Here is a 17,511-nt window from a genome sequence, read left to right on the forward strand (position 1 = left end):
CAGTGAGAGAGGGAACACAAGCAGGGGGAGTGGGAGAGGAAGGAGCAGGGTCCCAGTGGAACAGGGAGCCTGATGCGGGGCTCGATTCCAGGACCCCAGGATCATGCCCTGAGCCGAAGGCAGATGCTTAACAACTGGGCCACCCAGGTTCCCCTCTTTTTTTTTTAAATATATTTTTAAAAAGATTTTGGTTTTTTGTTTGTCAGAGAGAAGAGAGCACATGCACACAAGGGGAGGTGGTGGGAGTGGTAGGCAGAGGGAGAAGCAGTCTCCTGGCTGATCAAGGAGCCCGATGTGGGACTTGATCCCAGGACCCTGGGTTCATGACCTGAGCCGAAGGCAGACGCTTAACCAACTGAGCCACCCAGGCGTTCCTACAAATATTTCTCATTTCATTTCTCAAACCTGTCCTGTTCTTTCCATTGCCACCTCATTTCCTGCCTGTCAACAATTTCAGTCTCTCTTCATCTGGTCCCATCCCCACCTCCTCATCCTTTTCCTTACTGCCAGAGTTTATGCTCCCAAAGATAAATTTAATACTGTTAATCTCCTGTTTTAAAACTTTTCCTATCAACTACAGTGCAAGGTCCTAGTTTCTTAACTCTGGCTTCTGTGTACCTTCTGGCCTTATCTCTCATTATGCACATTCCCTGCCTCCCCCCATCTCACTGAATACATAGGCACAGCCCCCCAAACTGTAGCAAGCCATGGGTAGCTCTCTAAATGTCCTCGTTGTTACACAGCTCTGTGCCTTTGCTTGGTGGACTCCCCGTATCTGGAATTCTACCCCACCCACCGTCCTTTTTATGTCTGGCAAATACTCATCTTCTCCCCCCGCCCCTCAACTTGCCTTTTAAGACTAGGTGCAGGTTCCTTCTCTTTTTAACCCCCTCTCTATCTGCATTGTACAGTCTTCTAGCATAATACGTGTAACATTTTTGGACAGCCATTTGCTTGCATATCTGCCTCATTGTGCTAGGTTAGAAAGTCCTTGAGGGTACACATTAGGTTTTATCCCTTTTTGTATTCCTAATGTTTAATATGTTGCTTGTACCAGGGGTAAAATAAATATAGATAATGAGTCCACATTTTATGGGTGAAAAAAATCCAGGGTTCAGAGAATATGCTTTATGTGCCCAAAGTAACAGAACTAATTAATGAAGCATTCAGATCTTTACCAGCCCATTTCAGTATTGTTTCCATTAACTGTAATACTTCTTATAGTTCTTAGTCTGTGGACTTAGAGCCCCCTAGAGGATGTTAGAGAAAGCCTATAAAGTCATATATGAATTTTCTATAGATTAATACAATTATATAAGTATATGTCTGTATGTCACCAGTTTTTCTTAATGTACCCACATGGTTTTGTTATTAACTTAACAGATCGTCTTAGTGGGCATACTTATATTTTTAAAAGATTTTATTTACTTGAGGGAGAGAAAGCAGGGGGAGGAGCAGAGGGAGAGGGACAAGCAGACCCCCACACTGAGCACAGAGCCTGTCACGGGGCTTGATCCCACAACCCTGAGATCATGACCTGACCTGAAATCAAGAGTTGGATGCTAAACTGAGCCACCCAGGCACCCATACGTTTAATCTTTTGAGAGTAAAGCAGCATAAGGGCCTTCATGACACAGGAGATTTGGAATAACAGCTTTGCACAGATTGCTAGGGAATTGATAAGGTATAAGAATTTTTTTTTAAGATTTATTTATTTATTTTGAGAGAAAGAGCATGGATGGGAGGGGCAGAGAGAGGGAGAGAGAGTTGCAAGCTGACTCCTAGCTGAGTACTGAGTCCGACTCGGGGCTCAGTCTCACAACCCCGAGATCATGACCTGAGCCAAAACCAAGAGTTGGACACTCAACTGACTGTACCACCCAGGTGCCCCGAGAAAGTGGTTTTTGAAAGCAATAAGATTCAGGTTAGATGGTAATATCTGAAATTTTCCTAGTCTTCAGTAGTTCATTAAAATAAAAAAGTTTAAAAATTTCTAAAATCAGGGGTGCCTGGGTGGCTCAGTCGGTTAAGCATCTGCCTTCAGCTCAGGTCATGATCCCAGGGTCCTGTGATCAAGCCCCGCATTGGGCTTCCTTCTCAGCAGGGGAGTCTGCCTCTCCCTCTCCCATCTGCCTCTCCCCACTGCTCGTGCTCTCTGTCAAATAAATAAATAGAATCTTCTTTAAAAAATTTCTGAAGTCAAACTTAATAAAAATTGCTAAACCTGTTTCTTTAAGTCAGGTGGCTTTAAAAGTATTTCCAGCTGCTGCCATATGGTTTTGGTCTTAGCACCAAAAATATTTATTTCAATATATGAACATATTTTTATTGGATCTCTAAACATGTTGAGAGTTCTGAGGTCTGGGTTGTCATCTCTCTTAGAATCTGAATTCACTACAAATTGTATTGTTTTATCAACTCCAAATAGATCCATTAGAGTCATTTATGAATCTGATTGGCTGGGACAACCTTTTTTCCTAGCTTTATTGAGATATATTGACATATAACATTGTGTAAATTTAAGGTATATAACGTGATGTTTTGATACACGTATGTATTGCAAAGGTTAATAAGGTTAATCAACACATCCTTTACATCACATAATTGCCATTTTGTTGTAGTTACAGTGAGGACATTGAGGCTGTACTCCCATAGCAACTTTGTTTTTTTAAAGATTTTTTTTATTTGAGAGAGCGAGAGCACGAGAGAGCACAAGCAGGGGTAACGGCATAGGGAGAGGGAAAAGCAGGCTCCCTGCTGACCTGGGAGCCCAATGCATGGCTCGAAACCAGGACCCTGGGATCATGACCTGAGCTGAAGGCAGATGTTTAACCAACTGAGCCACCCAGGTGCCCCTTTTCTTAAAGCTTTTATTTATTTATTTGAGAGAGAGAGTGGAGGTGGAGTGCTCGTGCGTGAGCATGAGCAGGGGGAGGGGCAGAGGCAGACGGAGAAGCAGATTTCCTCTGAGCACAAAGCCCAATGCGGGGCTCAATCCCAGGACCCCAGGATCATGACCTGAGCCAAAGGCAGACGCTTAACCGACTGAGCCACCCAGGCGCCCCCATAATCTTTAATTCTTAATGAGAATTATTTTTCTAGCTTAATGACGGTGTGCTGTCTGGACACACAATGTTGTATTATGTTATCTGGGCCGCAAGCACTTCTCTTGTTGATATAAAACATTCGTGGTCTGAGGGAAGCTCATCGGTGGGGCTACGATGTAAGTGCCTTGTGTCACTCTGCCCCATATCCCCTGGAAGGTCTGAGACTAGGACCAAAAGTGGCCCTGACAGGCTCCTTCCTGGGTTTTGGGGAGGTGAGTTCTCAGAGAATGGGTATCCACTTGAGGATAGATTGCGCAGGAGGTGCCATGGACCCTGGCTTTGGGGAGGAGGCTGGCAAATGCCTCCTTAGCCAGAGCTTGAAACAGACTCATGACCAGTGAAGTGAGTTCAATGAGTGAGGTGAGGTACCCTGCCCAGGGGTCTCATAACCCAGTTCAGACTTCTCTATGCTGTTTAAGAAAAAAAAAAAAAAAAGTGTGGTCTGGCAGGCATTCCAGGTTCAATGGTATAGCTTAAATAATAATGCTTTAAAATATGTGTGCTATTTCTATCAGTTTGTTTAGCTACTAGATAAACAAGATTTGTGTGATTTGATTCATTCCTTTGGCAAATATTTGTTCAATTCTTGGTAGGAACCAGGCACTCTGCTCAGCCCTGAAATTACAGCTATGAGTAAATAAAACAGACAAGCCTTACCACTCCCTGGTGGCCCTTACCCTTTAGTGGGGGAACTGTACTCTAAGCATAATGAACATGCAAGTAGGTATCTGTAATATAATGCTAGACAGAGGCAAGTACTTTTTAAAAAGGCCAGAAAAGGCAATAGGAAGTGATCGTTTCTATTTTAGGAGTTATCCGAGAAGGCCTTTCTAAATAGACCTTTGAACAGAGAAACCTGAATGGAGTAAAGGTACTAGCCATGCAAAGATACCTGGAGGAATAGTCTTCCAGACAGAGGGATCATCAAATGCAAGAGGCTTTGAGAAGGGGCATGTTCGGCCTGTTCAAGCAAGGAGGCCAGTGTGTCTGGAGCTATGTGAGCAAGGATAGAATGGCAGGAGATGAGATTGGAGAAGTAGCCAGGGTAGATCATCTAGGACCTTTAGATTTCATTCTAAATGTAAAATAAGCCTTTGGCTGGATTCTAGTAAGGGAATAAGGTGATCTGACTGAAGTCTAAAGGATACCGTATGCTATGTGGAGAACAGACTCGAGTAGTACAAGAAAGGAAGTAGGGCCATCAGTTAGGAAGTGGTGGTTATAGACCTTTGGGTGAGAGATGATGATGGATGTGGTGAGAAGTAGATTGGAGATGTATTTTGAAGATAGAGTCAACAGGTTAAGTTGATTGATTGCAGTGTAAAAGGGAGTAGTCAAGGGAACTTGAGTGCTAATAAGTAGACACTAGACTGGAAGGAAATACACACATTTTTACTGTGGCTGTCTCTGAGCAATGGCCTTACTAGAAGCTTTTTTTTTTTTTCCCCCTTATCTGTGCTTACCAGTTTTTCTATCCTGAACCTGTAATGCTTCTCCAGAAAATATATAGATTATTTTAAAATTAGAGTTAATCATAGTACTAAATGTAGCCTAATTCTTAATATATTCTCTTATCCCTTTTGATTTTGGAAAATAGCCTAAGTGACACAAAATTTCTAAACTTGTCCTTTTACTCGTAGTGATCAGCCTTTGTACCTTCTCCACATTTGAAGATGGTGAAGCTGGATATTCATACTTTGGCCCATCACCTCAAACAGGAACGCTTGTATGTGAACTCTGAGAAACAGCTCATTCAGAGGCTCAATGCAGATGTACTTAAGACAGCCGAAAAGTTGTATCGTACAGCGTGGATTGCTAAGCAACAGAGAATTAATTTGGACCGGCTTATCATAACCAGGTAAAAAAAAAAAAGGTTTTGAGGTGTTAAATTTTATGAACCACTGTAATTCTGTGCTAACTGTAAATAAATGAATCTATTTCCAACACAGTGCATGCTTTCATATAATTTGAATCACCATTAAGGTGATTATTTTGTCTGTTAATTAACTTAAGCCTTTTACAGAGAATTATAACTTAAGCATTAATATTTTATACCACACCAGCTAATTTTGTATCTTTGTATATATAACATTTTATTGTTGCTGAGAGTAAATTATCTTGTGTTCTTCTTTTTAAGTAGGCTCCACACCCAACTTGGGTCTTGAACTCATGAGCCTGAGGTCAAGAGTTTCGTACTCTACCAACTGAGCCAGCCAGGCGCCCCTCTACTCTTTTTATTATTATTATTATTATTATTATTATTATTATTATTATATTAAGATTAAAAAATTTATTTTTGAGTGATCTCTGTACCCAATGTGGGGCTCAAACTCACAACCATGAGATCAAGAGTCACATGGTCCGGGGCGCCTGGGTGGCTCAGTCGTTAGGCGTCTGCCTTCGCCTCAGGTCATGATCCCAGGGTCCTGGGACCAAGCCCCATATCGGGCTCCGTGCTCAGCGGGAAGCCTGCTTCCTCTCCCATCCCCCCTGCTTATGTTCCCTTGCTCGATGTGTCTCTCTGTCAAATTAAAAAAAAAAAGAGTCACATGCTCCACCAACTCAGTCAGGCACCCCTTTTCTCCTGTGTATCATTTAATACACTGTGTATCATTTAATACACATTTAATACCCTTGAACACTGGTTTGACCTGTGTGGGTCCACTTATATGTGTAGTTTTTCAGTAGAGTACTGTAAATGTATTTTTTTCTTCCTTAACGATTTTCTTAACAATATTTTCTCTAGCTTACTTGATTGTAAGATTACTGTTTCTAATACACAGAATATGTGTTAATCAACCATGTTATCTGTAAGGCTTCTGGTCAACAGTAGGCTATTAGTAGTTAAGTGTTTGGGGAGTCAAAAGTTATGCATGGATTTTCCACTGCACAGGGGGGTCGGTACCCCTAATCCCCACATCGTTTAAGGGTCAGCTGTGTGTATTTCCATGTTTTGATTCTGTTTATCTACTCCTCAGTTTTAGAAACCTCTTTTTCACTGTGTTAATATCTTACTGTTGCATTTTTTCAAGAAGCAGTTTTTAGCTCTAAGAAGAGTGGTGCTGAGGTATAATATTGAGAGAAGGAGGCAGACATGGAAAAATACATACTGTATGATTCCATTTATGTGAAGCTGAAAAAAAGCAGGACTGATCTTTGATGATAGAAATCAGAATAATGGGGTTTTTTTTTTTGGTATTTTTCATTGAACCTGATTTACTAGGAGGAATTTGTCCTCTGTACTTTTTGGTTTTGTCTTTCTTTACATATTCAGATGCTGGTGGGCTGAAAGATTTGAGCAGTTTGGAGTGACCTCATTGCTAGGTCTATAATCAGTCTACATTTACAGGTTTCAATGGAATGTATGTATTATATTATTGTTATTGATTTTATTGTTTTGCTTGTTTGCTCATTTTTTAGTGCCGAAGCTTCCCCTGCTGAATGTTGCCAACATGCCAAGATTTTGGAAGATACACAGTTTGTTGATGGATATAAGCAATTGGGATTTCAGGAGACTGCTTATGGAGAATTCTTGAGTCGTTTAAGGGAAAATCCTCGTCTTATTGCCTCCTCTTTGGTTGCTGGGGAGAAACTTAATCAGGAGAACACACAAAGTGTTATTTACACAGTTTTTACCTCCCTCTATGGCAACTGCATTATGCAAGAAGATGAAAGCTACCTCCTTCAGGTTTTGAGATACTTGATTGAATTTGAACTTAAAGAAAGTGACAACCCCAGGCGACTTCTGAGGAGAGGAACTTGTGCCTTCAGCATCTTATTTAAACTTTTTTCTGAAGGACTGTTTTCTGCCAAACTTTTCCTCACAGCTACTTTACATGAGCCAATCATGCAATTGCTTGTTGAAGACGAAGATCACCTGGAGACAGATCCAAACAAGCTAATTGACAGGTTCTCCCCATTACAACAGGAAAAACTCTTTGGGGAGAAAGGCTCAGATAGATTCAGGCAAAAGGTTCAAGAGATGGTGGATTCCAATGAGGCCAAACTGGTGGCTCTGGTGAACAAGTTTATTGGTTATCTCAAACAGAACACGTACTGCTTTCCACATAGTTTGAGGTGGATTGTGTCTCAGATGTACAAAACCCTCTCCTGTGTAGACAGACTGGAAGTTGGGGAGGTCAGGGCAATGTGTACTGACCTCCTGTTGGCGTGCTTCATTTGTCCTGCAGTTGTCAATCCAGAACAGTATGGAATAATTTCTGATGCGCCTATTAATGAAGTGGCAAGATTTAATCTGATGCAGGTATGCTTTTGCTATCATCATTACTGTGGCGTTCTGTTGAAAATCAGTTAAGTGAGTAGTGGAGTGGAAACAGAAAATATGATGACAATATGTATACATTCTTACCATTCTGTTTCCTCAAACTGGCTTCAACATTTGCTTCTTAAGAAATAAAAGCAGTTATGGGGCACCTGGGTGCTCAGTCAGTTGAGCGCCCCACTCTTGGTTTGAGGTTGGGTCATGATCCCAGGGTTGTGGTGTTGAGCCCTGCTTTGGGCTCCAAGGTCTGGCTCCACCCTCAGTGGGGAGTCTGCTTGAGAGTCTCCTTGGCCCCCTCATCGCCCCCCCCTCCCCTGCTTGTGGGTGTGCACACACACACACACTTTCTCTGAATTAAAAAAATAATAAAAGCAGTTATATTGGGATTTAAAAATATTGTAGTCATAAAATGTTCTGTTAGTTTTTGGGGCACCTGGGTGGCTCAGTCTGTTAAGCATCTGCCTTCAGTTCAGGTCATGATCCCCAAGTTGGGCTCCCTGCTCTGTGGGGAGCTTGCTTCTCCCTGTCCCTCTGCCTGCCACTCCACCTGCTTGTACGCATTCTCTGTCTGTCAGATAAATAAATAAAGTATATTTTGTTGCTCCTCCCCCAAAGATTTATTTATTTTAGAGAGAGTGGGAGAGTGTGTGAGTGAGGGGAGGGACAGAGGCTGAGGGAGAGAAATCCTGGAGCAGATTCCCCACTGAGCTTGGATCCCAACATGGGGCTCGATCCCAGGACTCAGATCATGACCTGAGCCAAAACCAAGAGTTGGACGCCTAACTGGCTGAGCCACCCAGGTGCCCCTCGTGTTAGTTTTTATTTATTTATTAATTTTTAAAAATTTTTTAAAATCTTTATTTATTTGAGAGAGAGTGTTGGGGGAGGAACAGAGGGAGAGGGAGAAGCAGACTCCCTGCTGAGCAGGGAGCCTTATGTGGGGCTCAATCCCGGGACTCTGGGATCATGACCTGAGCCGAAGGCAGATGCTTAACCAGCTGAGCCACCCAGGCACCCCTCGTTGATTAGTTTCAGAAAGAGGAGTTTTGGATTTATATTAGAACTTTTTCCCCCTTTTTCATGAGAACTACTGAAGTCATGTTACTTATTTAATTTTTTTAGAGAGGAGGAGAAAGGAAGGGCAGAGGGAGGGGGAGAGAGAATCCCAAGCAGGCTCCACACCAAGTGCAGAGCCCGACTTAGGGCTGGATATCACAACCCTGAGATCATGACCGGAGTTGAAATCAAGAGTCGGATGCTTAACTAACTGAGCCACCCAGGCCACCCCCATGTTATTATTTCTTAAGGGTATCTTTTGATCATATCCTATCCCCCAGAAACACTGTAAAGAAGAAACTGAGTTTATTTGGAATATAATATATCTTTGGATGATTTTTTTTTAATGATAAGCTTTTTTTCCATGGTCATTTCTATTCTGTTGGTATGTTTAGCAATTAACTATATAAAATTTAAAGATTTTTATCTATGAAACACTAAATTTATTCTTAAGATAGTGTGGTTGTAGGTTTTTATTTTTGTCATTCCAGTAGAGATTGAATCACTTATTTTCAAAATGAGTAAAACGGGGAATTGTGCCAGATATTAAGATGATACTATATGATATTAGCTTTCCCCAGAGTGTCTTTAAAGAGAGTAGATTAGGGTCGCCTTTCTCAAGCTTCTGACTCTTGATTTTGGCTCAGGTCATGATCTCAGTTTCATGAGATCAAAGCCCCATGTTGGGCTCCGTGCTCAGTGCGGAGTCAGCTTGAGATTCTCTCTTTCCGTCTGTCCCTCCTGCCTCCTCTGAAATAAATAAGTCTTTAAAGAAAAATAAAGAGAGTAGATTAACAGTTCTCTTTTACCAGTAAGGAACTTGCTCTGTGAATTAACATTTACTTCCAAGCAGCTCCGTTCTGTAGGATTTTTTAAGTCTAGAAAAAAAAAAAATCTACATTGAGTATTTTGTGATCTATAAAGGGAAAAGTACTTAATATTAACTTCAAGTAGTTTGAATCAACTTTTGCAAGTGAATTTAAAAATTTCTAAATGTATGAAAAGTATATCAAACAAAGGTGTTATATTTTTATTTCATATTGTCAATATAATGTTAAAGTAAAATTTTCTATTTATTGTCTAGTACTCTTAATCTAAATATAGTAAAAGCTGATGTAGAGAAGACACACATTTAATTTGGGACCCTACTTTGCATGCCTGGTCAGGTGGTGTAAATATTATTATGAATCAGCTTTTTAGACTAGAATGGAAGCACTTTCATAGAGCACAATTTGTAAGTATCTAAGGCCTGTGTCTCCGACCACTGCTTTGGGTTGCAGGTTGGCCGCCTTTTGCAGCAGTTGGCAATGACCGGCTCTGAAGAGGGAGATCCCCGGACAAAGAGCAGCCTTGGAAAATTTGACAAAGTAAGAATGAATACTATCTCGTGTGAAATACCATTTATAGAAAATTTTACCAAAGTATTAGTGAACTTAACTATTGTCTTTATTAAATCTTGTCCTTTAATTTATTAAGAATAAATTAAAAATTCTTTTCAGTTATCCCTGGTATAGCTATAGAGAATACAACATTTAAAGGAAGATGTCACTAAAGATTACTAATTCTTACTTACTGAAGCGTTGAGGAGATGCCACTGTAATGAGAGCCAAAGAGCTATTAAGATTGTTTCACTTTAAAAATTTGATAAGGCGAGGCTGCTGGCTCAGTCGGTAGAGCATGCAACTCTTGATCTCGGGGTTGGAGTTCCAGCCCCATGTTGATGTTGAGATTACTTTAAATATTTTATTTATTTATTTATTTATTTATTTAAGAGATTGAGAGAGAGGGAGAGTGTGCACATGCAGGCAGGGGGAAGAGCAGAGGGAGGAGGAAAGAATTTCAAGCAGACTCCATGTTAAGTGCAGAGCCCCACATGGGGCTCGATCCTATGACCCCGAGATCCTGACCAGAGCAGAAACGAGGAGTCCAGTGAGCTGCCCAGGCTCACTGGTTGTAGAGATTACTTAAAAAAAAAAAAAAGAAAAGAAAAGTCTTTAAATAAATAGGGTGGCTCAATCGGTTGAGTGTCTGACTCTTGGGTTCTGTTTAGATCAGGACCTCAGGGTCCTGAGATTGGCCCAAGTCAGGCTCTGCACTCAGCCGCGAGTCTGCTTTAGAGTCTTTCCCTGTCCCTCTCCTTCTGTCCCTCCCCACTGAGTGCGTGTGTGCACACATACATACACTCTCTCTCTCCCTCTAAAATGGATGAATAAATCTTTAAATAAATAAATAGTTTAATTTAAAAAATCACTAAAGCAAATCAGCAATAATTATCTAATTTTAAGTGTATTTCATAAATATGTTTTACGGCATTGTTCAGTTAAATTAGATTTTAATCATATTTGAGTAGGCTATACATTCAGCCCTATTTAAAATTCAGAGGTTATATAGTGAAATTCCACTTTCACCTCTGATCTCTAACCTTTATTTCCTCCCCAAAAGGTTCTTGATGTTCTCAGTCTTTCATGTTTTCTTCAAGAGGTTTATATGTGTACAAGCAAATTGTTTGTTTCATGTACCAGAATTTCATGGAAACAATTCTATGTCAATTCAAAAAGAGTTTAATTTTTTCAGTGTTGGGTTTAATATAATTTTCAGGAAGAAAACCTTTTTGCATGCTTGTCTACCTTAATTAGAAATTTTGTTCCCTTATTTTAAAGAGGAATTATCTCACTGTGATCTTTTCTTGTTTAACAGAGCTGTGTTGCTGCTTTTCTTGATGTTGTGATTGGGGGCCGTGCAGTGGAGACCCCTCCAATGTCCTCCGTTAATCTTCTGGAAGGATTGAGCAGAACTGTGGTTTATATAACCTATAGTCAGCTTATTACTCTGGTAATGGCTTTATTCTTTAATAGGATTTTCTCAAAAGTCATTTATCGAAGCATGGGCAGAGTCATAGATGAGTACATCATGTGAGGAATAGATATTGTTTTGAAAAATTGATCTTACTAGTTAATGTCCTTTTACCTTTGCCAGGTGAATTTCATGAAGAGTGTGATGTCTGGAGATCAACTGAAAGAAGATAGGATGGCTCTTGACAATTTATTGGCAAACCTGCCCCAGGCAAAGCCGGGAAAAAGCAGCAGTTTGGAAATGACTCCCTATAATACTCCTCAGCTGTCTCCAGCAACCACTCCAGCAAATAAAAAGAATCGATTGCCTATAGGTAAAGAGCATTTCTCATATTTGGGCTTTCCCTTAAATTTAGTATTTTTTTTATTGGCCTTTACTTACTGCTCAGTGTTTTGGAATATGGTTTTAAATAATTTGGGAAACCTTTCTCTTTGTGTTGACTGATACTAATACAATTTTTAAAAATTGCACCAATTAGTTAAGGTTTATGAGTAGGCTTTAGCTTTATCTAGACATACTTTTCATAATTAATTGAGATCATGCCACCTACAGTATACTTTGTTTATATTTTAGTAACTTTTTTGGGAAAATTTGGCAGTGTCAGTATTTGAATTATGTAACCCTGTCATTTCTTCAAAGTTCTAAATAATATAATAAAACAATAACTTAGAGGTTTCTGTCAGTAAAGTTGAAAATAGTTAAATTGTTCCATATTATTATTATTAATCTTTTATTAGGGGAGCTAAGGTATCTTTGTTATTTGCTAAAGTAAAGGTTTCATTTTGTTTTGTCAAGTTTATTTAAGAATTGGGTTTAAGTTTTATTCACTTAGTAAACATCTGTTATCCATACACACACCCACACACACACACACACCCCCACACACACACACAAATTGAGCCTTACCATGTTCTCTGTACCAGACTCTGGATGAGCACTTTATAGATGTTGTTTCACTTAATTTATGCAAAAAATCCTTGCAAAAGCAGTAGTTATAATCACTGTCCTGCATGGGGGTGCTGTGTGTAGGCACTGGGGATACAAAGAGCATTAGGATATGCTGTTGCTCTGGTAGTTGCTGATAGTCTAGTTGGGGAGAATAAGAGGAGACCAGTTGCCGTCATTATACTGTGTCTGATGGAGATAAGCATGCATGGAGCCTTATGGGGCGCCCATGTTGGTCAGGTGTTGATGGTGTCAGGAGAAGATCCTGGAGACAGTGAAGCTTATACTTTCTTTTGAAGGATGAATGGGAGTTAGACAAAGTAGACAAGAGAGGGAGAAAAAGAGTATTTAGACCAAGGGAGCAATGTTTTAGTGCCAATTTTTTAATGCAAATGAGGAGCACAGCAACAGTGAACATGAGTAGTTACTTTATACATTTTGAAGAATGGGATTTCGTTTTTAAACTTCCATGAGCTGACTTGTTAAGAACTACCAGTTTCTTAAAATTAATCCATCTTACATTTAACATAATATGGAATAATATCATCAAGAATATGACATATTCTTCAAGTCTTTCATCATCTCAATATATCAATTTTCAGAATTAGAAATAGAAAAAAGATGAAGTTTGACACTCAGTGATTTTTAAAAAATACTTATTTGCTTATCTTGGAGTGGGAGCACACGAACAGGAAGGGGGCAGAGGGAGAGAGAGAGAAGCAGACTCCCCACTGAGTGTGGAGCCTGATGTGGGGCTCGATCTCACAACCGGGAGATCACAACCTGAACCGAAATCAGGAGTTGGGCACTTAACCAGCTAGCCATCCAGGTGCCCCAACACTCAGTGATTTTTAGTATTATAGCCTATTTGCACTTTTTTAACATGAAGAAATAAATGATTTTTAGTAAATCAGAGATTTTTTTCCTCCATTATTCACTCCTGTACATTAGTTCTTTCATTTCGTGTCATCTAGAAGTATCATTAAATATGGGTATAATGGAAAGTAAATTTCAGGTGTTTGCCCACTATTACTTTGTGTAGTCATATGACCTGGTCATTGAATTTATTTCATATTTTTAAAAAATGTGTCCATTATTCAGAGGGTTGATTTTCTTTCTGTTTAATGCTTTCGCAACCCAGGACAACAGTTAGCAGCCATCACTGCCTGGGATTCCTCAGCCACCAATCTTACTGCTCATATTACTCTAGTAACCCCATTTGGTGGGTAATAGGCTGTTCTTCCTCTTCTTATATAACTTTCATTTAAGAAATAGTCTATGAAAGTGTGTTCCATGTGCATGTTGCTTTTGCTTTATGTAAATTGCTACATGGATTTTGATTACTTGCATTTTTATAAATTATAAGGTTTGTTGCTTAAGATTCATGTAATTGTTCATGAAATTGAATTTAAGTTCACAGTTCAGTAGAAGACAGTAAGGGAGGGTCAGCAAATAAAGGTGGGAGGGAGCCTGTGTTCGACTTTTGGAAATTGAGGTGTGCTCTGAATTTTGAAAGTAAGAGTGATTAAGTAAGAGTGAACAGATCTACATCACTGTGTAGAGAGGACTCTTCTTTTCCTCTCTATCTTTTCTTTTTTTTAAGATTTATTTATTAGAGAGAGAGTGTGTGCACACACGGGGGGAGGGGCAGAGGGAGAAGGAGAGGGAAAGAATCTCAGCAGACTCGGGAACTTGGGATTGTCTGAGTGCAGAGTTTGACATGGGGCTCAGTCCCACAATCCTGAGATCATGACCTGAGCCAAAACCAAGAAACCAAGAGTCGGAGGCTCAACCGACTGAGCCCCCAGGTGCCCCAAGAGGATTCTTTATATTTGTCTTCAGGTAGGTCAGCTTTCACTCAAAGTGAAGTTGAAAGACTTTTGTTACTAAAAGAGGGTTTTTGCTTTGTGTCTGTACTTTTAATTGTTTTGCACTGAAGTAGAATTTCTATTTAATATTCTTGTTGTACTGAATTTTGTTGCCCTCTGAAAGAAATTTGAAACTTATTACAGAAGACTTAAACTCATAGAGAAATTGTCAAACTATCTAGACCTTTCAAGTTCTTATAAGATGTGTAGGTTGATTATTTTAGAAAAAAGTATTACTTGTTTACTTATAGAAAAAAGCACCCCCAAATAATTAGATTTTTCATTAATTTAGAATGTTTCTATAAAGCAGAAGGGAAATTTATATTCAAACATAGGGAAGTCTTTTTTCCTGCATTTTTGGAAGAAGATTAGTACATTTCAGGAATATCAATGTGTTTTCAAAAACTGATTCTGATTTTGTCAATGGTTGTCCAATTAGCATATGTTACTTTATATGGCTATTGGATTTCTATATGAAATTTTCTGATGCTTGTAAGTTCGGTGGAAGTTGAATCATTTTATAGGAGAAATAGTTGAAGTTCTCTCGATAAGAAATAAGGTGGTGCTCTTCTTGTCACCCCAGGTCTTAAGCTGAGAGATGTGTTTGTTGTTCTGCAGGTGTGCTCATCCTTGTGTCACTCATTGTCAGGTGCACATAGACTATCAGTTTTGAAGGAGAATCTGTGTCAGTCATCAGTAGAGTAACTGGGAAGATGTAGGGTTTTTTTTAAAATTCATATTTTCTCACCACTCTTTTTTTTTTGTGCATGCGCAAATGTCCTACATTACTAGAAGATACATTTTTGTATTTACCATTTTCTTCATCGTGTCTTATTTTGTAAACTATCATATTTGAAAAAATTTTTTATTAGCAGCTCGAAGTAGAAGCCGCACCAATGTGCTAATGGACTTACATATGGACCATGAAGGATCATCTCAAGAAACCATCCAGGAAGTACAGCCAGAAGAGGTGTTGGTCATTTCCTTAGGGACAGGTCCCCAACTCACTCCAGGGATGATGTCGGAAAATGAGGTATGAATGTATTGTTACATTTAACTTATAGCCATCAATATTAAGGAATTAGGTTCCTTTTTTTTTAAATTCCTGGTCTCTTACTTCTGTAAGTCAATATGCATTTAATGAGTGCATTAAATGCCAAACTCCCTGTGCACAGTTCTGGGGGCTTTTCACATCAATACATTGATAGCACGATGGTTGATGATTAGGTCTACGCCAAAAGGAATTTTCCTCGTAGTATAGAAGAGACAGGAAGCCGGGAAATTGTAGTATGGAAATTGAGACGACTTTTCCAGTGACTTGTAGGAAATGTTTTTTGTTTTTCTTTCTAATGATATACTAGTGGTATTCCTGCTTTAAAAAGCCAGGTATTCTTTAGAAATACTTTCTGTTCTTTGGTTGGTTAGGAAGAAATGGAAGACAGAACTGAAAAGAAAACTAAGGAAGTAAAATATTTTGAAGAAATGGACTTGGGGTGTGGGCATCACTTTTAAGATATTTGTAAACAGAAGAGCTTGGGACAGAGGCAAAAAGAATGAAGAAATCAAAAAGAAGCATCATTTTATACTCAACAGGGACACTTATTAGTCAAGAAAACCTATTCCTGACCTGGGACGAAGGGACCAGTTATAGTGGTCGATGAAGTGATGATAGTGGTCAGTACAGCTGTGTTTGGAACTGTGGCATGACCCTTAGGAAAGAGTTCTGTCCACACACACACACACACACACACACACATAAATGAGCTGGCAAAAACTGTCAGAATCAACTTGTTAGGAACTCTGGAATGTAATAAACGTACAACATCTAGGGGAGTGTTGAATGAGGAAGAACAGTTGCTGAGTTTCAGGCAGAGCGCTCTGTGGCATTTTACCTTCCCCTGTTAACCTTCTGCCGGCTCCCGGCTCTGGCAGCCTAGAAGACAGCAGCCTGCATTCCTGTGCAAGGAAGTCTCTTCATTGTGGTATGGGCCTTTTGTTTGCTGTTAATCTTATCATTCTCTAGGCCTTTAGATAGATTTTACCTGAAGATTCTTTGTACATTGCTCACTATGATTTTAAGGATCCAAGTTATCTTAAACATTCAAAATGTAAAATTTGCATGTCTGCATTTAATTTCAAGCAAATAGGAAAATAATTCCATTTTTATTTATTAGGGAGGGAGGGGGAGAGAGAGAGAGAATCTTTTTTTTAAGATTTTATTTATTTGAGAAAGAGAGCAGGGGGAGGGGAGAAGGGTCATTGAGAGAGGGAGAAGCAGACTCCCCGCTGAGCAGGGAGCTGGACATGGTCCTCGATCCCAAGACCCTGAGGTCATGACCTGATCTGAAGGTAGGACACTTAACCTACTGAGCCACCCAGATGCCCTGGGAGAGAGAGAATCTTAAGCAGGCTCCACACTCAGTGCAGAGCCAGACATGGGGCTCCATCTCACAATCCTGAGATCATGACCTGAGCCAAAATCAAGAGTCGGACACTTAGGGGCGCCTGGGTAGCGCAGTCGTTAAAGCGTCTGCCTTCGGCTCAGGGCGTGATCCCGGCGTTCCGGGATCGAGTCCCACATCGGGCTCCTCCGCTAGGAGCCTGCTTCTTCCTCTCTCACTCGCCTGCTGTGTTCCCTCTCTCGCTGGCTGTCTCTCTGTCACATAAATAAATAAAATCTTTAAAAAAAAAAAAAAAAAAAAAAAAAAAAAGAGTCGGACACTTAACCAGTTGAGCACCCAGGCACCCCAAAATTTTTCTGTTTTTAAGTGGCTTTTAAAAAGTATCATGAATAAAGATATAGAGCCACTGAAAAAAACAGGGCCAAAACAGCACCTATAGGTTTTGGGTTTTTAAATTTTTCTTCCTTTTAAGTGAGGATACTATTCTCCTTCATATTCTGCCAACACCAGGATCCTGGTGTCTGTGATACTGAGTTCCAGGTGTGCTTAAAACATGCTGTTTGTTTCAGCAAAGCACTTAGTTCTTCATTAGGGTGGAGATACATGTTTACAGCTGAGTTGTGAGGCTTGTGTGGAGTGAAAAGTAATTCTGTTATTTGGAAGTCATCTAACAAATAGAAATTTTATAAAAAGGCCGTTGGCTCTAAGCTAGAGATGGCTGTGAAGTCACGCTTCAGCTTCTGGTGTGGACTTTTGTGGCTGCGTATATGGTGATCAAGGCAAGGTTCAAACTGGATTGATTGAATTCTGGTGCCTACAGGATAATTTGTTCCTGTTTTCTTCTGTTAAATTAGCTTATTAACGTTTGAAAAAATGTAAATTTTTTGTCATTTTGCCATGCAGAATGCTTTCTGTGCGTTTTTTTATTTAATCCTTAGCAACTCCATGGCATGCATACCGTTACCATGACTCTTTTATAGATAAAGAAGCTTAAATCA

At 39.8% G+C, this 17,511-nt stretch overlaps 1 protein-coding gene across 6 annotated transcripts in view; it reads left to right on the forward strand.

Moving 5' to 3' along the window:
• Window positions 1–17,511, forward strand: part of GAPVD1 (GTPase activating protein and VPS9 domains 1) — a 74,779-nt gene that overhangs the window by 24,232 nt on the left and 33,036 nt on the right. For 5 of the 6 annotated variants that reach the window (XM_040631890.1, XM_040631884.1, XM_040631888.1 and 2 more), the window contains exons 2-7: window positions 4,748–4,965; window positions 6,528–7,371; window positions 9,726–9,812; window positions 11,143–11,277; window positions 11,422–11,611; window positions 14,984–15,144. In XM_040631890.1, coding sequence (XP_040487824.1) covers window positions 4,781–4,965; window positions 6,528–7,371; window positions 9,726–9,812; window positions 11,143–11,277; window positions 11,422–11,611; window positions 14,984–15,144 — 1,602 coding nt within the window. In that variant the 5' untranslated portion in view covers window positions 4,748–4,780. The remainder of the gene's footprint in view (window positions 1–4,747; window positions 4,966–6,527; window positions 7,372–9,725; window positions 9,813–11,142; window positions 11,278–11,421; window positions 11,612–14,983; window positions 15,145–17,511) is intronic. The other variant, XM_040631885.1, reaches the window with a different exon arrangement.

Source organism: Ursus maritimus, unplaced genomic scaffold (assembly GCF_017311325.1).
Source record: "Ursus maritimus isolate PB19 unplaced genomic scaffold, ASM1731132v1 scaffold_17, whole genome shotgun sequence".
Taxonomy (NCBI): domain Eukaryota; kingdom Metazoa; phylum Chordata; class Mammalia; order Carnivora; family Ursidae; genus Ursus; species Ursus maritimus.